The 3,971-nt window shown below is 44.1% G+C and overlaps 1 protein-coding gene across 1 annotated transcript; it reads right to left on the bottom strand.

The window, feature by feature from the left end:
* Positions 1–2,321: 2,321 nt before the first annotated feature.
* LOC129843000 (hatching enzyme 1.2-like) lies at positions 2,322–3,632 on the bottom strand. The gene is made up of 2 exons (XM_055911722.1): positions 3,409–3,632; positions 2,322–2,961 (listed from the first exon to the last, which is right to left on the bottom strand). Exons 1-2 carry the CDS (start codon positions 3,630–3,632, stop codon positions 2,385–2,387), a joined length of 801 nt encoding a protein of 266 aa, XP_055767697.1. The 3' UTR covers positions 2,322–2,384.
* Positions 3,633–3,971: the final 339 nt, after the last annotated feature.

The following is a 3,971-nucleotide window of genomic DNA, read 5'->3' as shown; positions in this document are numbered from 1 at the left end:
GGGAGTCTGTCCTGAGGAACCACTGGGAGTCTGGACTGTACCATGTTATCTCCTCTCTCATACTGACTCTAGTCTGTCCTGAGGAACCACTGGGAGTCTGTCCTGAGGAACCACTGGGAGTCTGGACTGCATCATGTTATCTCCTCTCTCATACTGACTCTAGTCTGTCCTGAGGAACCACTGGTAGCCTGTACTGTACTCTATTACCCCCTGTGAATACCCTACTGCTCTATTACCCCCTGTGAATACCCTACTATTATATTACCCCTTGTGAATACCCTACTGCTCTAGTACCCCTTGTGAATACCCTACTACTCTATTACCCCCTGTGAATACCCTACTGCTCTATTACTCCCTTGTGAATACCCTACTACTCTATTACCCCCTGTGAATACCCTACTGCTCTAGTACCCCCTGTGAATACCCTACTACTCTATTACCCCCTGTGAATACCCTACTGCTCTATTACCCCCTGTGAATACCCTACTGCTCTATTACCCCCTGTGAATACCCTACTATTCTATTACACCCTGTGAATACCCTACTGCTCTATTACCCCCTGTGAATACCCTACTGCTCTATTACCCCCTGTGAATACCCTACTGCTCTATTACCCCCTGTGAATACCCTACTGCTCTATTACCCCCTGTGAATACCCTACTGCTCTATTACCCCCTGTGAATACCCTACTGCTCTATTATCCCCTGTGAATACCCTACTGCTCTATTACCCCCTGTGAATACCCTACTACTCTATTACCCCCTGTGAATACCCTACTGCTCTATTACCCCCTGTGAATACCCTACTATTCTATTACCCGCTGTGAATACCCTATTACCCGCTGTGAATACCCTACTGCTCTCTTACCCCCTGTGAATACCCTACTGCTCTAGTACCCCCTGTGAATACCCTACTATTATATTACCCCCTGTGAATACCCTACTGCTCTATTACCCCCTGTGAATACCCTACTATTCTATTACACCCTGTGAATACCCTACTGCTCTATTACCCCCTGTGAATACCCTACTGCTCTATTACCCCCTGTGAATACCCTACTACTCTATTACCCCCTGTGAATACCCTACTGCTCTATTACCCCCTGTGAATACCCTACTGCTCTATTATCCCCTGTGAATACCCTACTGCTCTATTACCCCCTGTGAATACCCTACTACTCTATTACCCCCTGTGAATACCCTACTGCTCTATTACACCCTGTGAATACCCTACTGCTCTATTATCCCCTGTGAATACCCTACTGCTCTATTACCCCCTGTGAATACCCTACTACTCTATTACCCCCTGTGAAAAAAAAAGTATGAATGTATGTACTTGTAAGTCGCTCTGGATAAGAGCGTCTGCTAAATGACTTAAATGTAAATGTAAATGAATACCCTACTGCTCTATTACCCCCTGTGAATACCCTACTACTATATTACCCGCTGTGAATACCCTATTACCCGCTGTGAATACCCTATTACCCCTTGTGAATACCCTAACACTCTATTATCCCCTGTGAATACTCTACTTCCCTTTTACCCCCTGGGAATACCCTACGGTACTATTACCCCGTGTGAATACCCTATGACGTTATTACCCCATATGAATACCCTATCACCCCTTGTGAATACTGTATATGTCATGACTTCTGCCTATATAAACACATAGAGGATACACCTGGCAGGTCTCTGTGTTGCTAGATGGACCCCGGCCTTCTGAGCTGCGTCCAACCAGGAGCGGAAACTCTTTATAACGTCCCGGTTCAGTCTCCTTTTCACCTCATTTTAACACCGGATTTACTTTAAACAAGACCCACATCTCAATAGGTGCATTGACGTTAGATTTCCACAGCAGATATTTATTTTCTCATGTTCAGCCTCACTGATTCTTTTCTTCCTAAAATATATATATATTTTTTTCTTCCCAGCCCTCTATTCCTGTAATTCTATTTGTGTGTATTCCTGGTGTCTTGTTGTGTTTAGGTGAGAGAAATGATGTCATTGTAGTTGTGACAGAAGTGATGTAACTCTAGTTCTGATTGGAGGAAGAATGTCTTGGATCAGGACAGACATGGAGGGCTTGTGCCAAGTCTGTTAACTCTCTCTCTCTCTCTCTCACACTCGCTCTCTCTCTCACACACACACAGTATAAAACACTAGAATTACACAATAGCATCTGCTTTCAATCTTGTTTATTTTAGATAATTAACTAAGTCATATGATTAAAACAATTTGAGAACTACACAACTACAGAAGTGATATTTTTTAAAGTTACAACTAAACAATGATTTTAAATCAATAAGATAACAATATATGTGTCAGACTTGACTTCCTTCATCTGGTCTTTTCCAGACTTTTCTCCTGTGACTTGATGTCTTCCTCTCAGCAGCCGTAGAGTCTGTTGATCCTCAGGATGTCAGTGGTGGACAACCCCTGTCTCTGGCCGATGGGCACGTTGGGGTTGGGGATGGGGGTGATGGTGTCCTTCCCGTTGATAGAGAAGGCTGTATTTCCATAGTGCATGACAGAGCTGTAGTCGTAGGCAGTGTTCAGGTTGTTGGTGTTTGATCTGTCGAAGTTGTAGGCGTTGTTAGAGTCGATGTTACTCCAGTTGATGGTGACATACTGGTCACGGTCGCTCCTGGTTTGTTCGTGCTGGAAGCCCAGAGCGTGGAGAGTCTCGTGCTGAATGACCCCGAAGTAAACGCAGCCGTCCATTTGGAGAGAGACCGTCTGTTGGCCTCCCACTCTCCCAAGAGAGGACCAGCATCCGTCTCTGGGCTCGTAGCTGATGAAGTCAACCTGATTCTGACGAGGCACGAAGCGAATGCAGGTCTTGGAAGGGAAGGCCCGGAGGGCATTCTCAATGATCTGCTTGTTAGAGGAACTGAAGCTACTGCTCACTGTGTAGGGCACTTCAACCAATCCGTTGGTGCTTTTTTTCCAGAAGCACCCTGCACTGTAAAATAACATTCAGCTGGTTAGTCAATTATATCTGAAAATACAATTATTTTGACATAAAAAAATATATTTGTTAAATTAAAGTATGTAAATATATCAACATAAGATGCATGTTAAAACAACTCCAAGGGGAACTGTGTTTCATTTTCCCTCAATTTACTAATTTTAAGTTCTAGCAAAAACTTGACACCTGACTCTGTTTTTAGAGGATTGTGGGTAATTCCACATTCTTTGACTTTATACTACTTCTACACAATGTTGTATACATATGTTGAAGGCAGAAAATTATATTTCTGTATTAGTATTTAGGTAACTTTCTGAAACATTAAAAGTGAAGTATATTGTACATAAAAATACCTCATCTTGGAAATACTCATAAAGCTGATGCAAATAGTTGTAAAAGTAGAACTGGTACAATATTGTTGTTAGTGTGTGTTGGTAGTACCTAAAGCAAACCATGGCATTTCTGGTTGTTGGCACCACCATGTCTCCCTCCAACAGAAACTGACTGGAGCCGTTATTGGTGGTCAGAATTCTCTCAGTGATGTCTACATCCTCAGGGTCGTCTGTTAGGATCTCTGGTCCACTTCCGTCCTCCATGAGAGGGTTGGCCTGAGAGAGGCCCAGCAGCAGCAGCAGCAGCAGGGTCAGAGAGGGGCTTTGCTCCATCTTCAGTGTGTGGAGAGGAGAGACTCTGGATGGCTCCTTGGATCTGACAGTGGAGAGACTCTGGATGGCTCCTTTGATCTGACAGTGGAGAGACTCTGGATGGCTTCTTGGTCCTGGAGATGCTTTGGAGAGTCTTGATGTGTGATTCTGTCTGGTCAGTCCTGGGCTTTTTATACAGTCCTCTACAGGTGTGTCTGCTAGAGGATTATGGGTTGGGGTCCATGTTGTTAGTCCTAAATATACGTCTGAAGGGAGGGCTCCACCACCACACCTACAGTTTCAACATGGTTTTAATCCGTACAGGTCCATTTACACCTGGCCATGCCTACTCAACAAACA

This window comes from Salvelinus fontinalis, unplaced genomic scaffold (genome assembly GCF_029448725.1).
Source record: "Salvelinus fontinalis isolate EN_2023a unplaced genomic scaffold, ASM2944872v1 scaffold_0085, whole genome shotgun sequence".
NCBI lineage: Eukaryota > Metazoa > Chordata > Actinopteri > Salmoniformes > Salmonidae > Salvelinus > Salvelinus fontinalis.
Note: the sequence above shows the minus strand (reverse complement) of the source record. Positions and strands in the feature narration are given on the sequence as shown.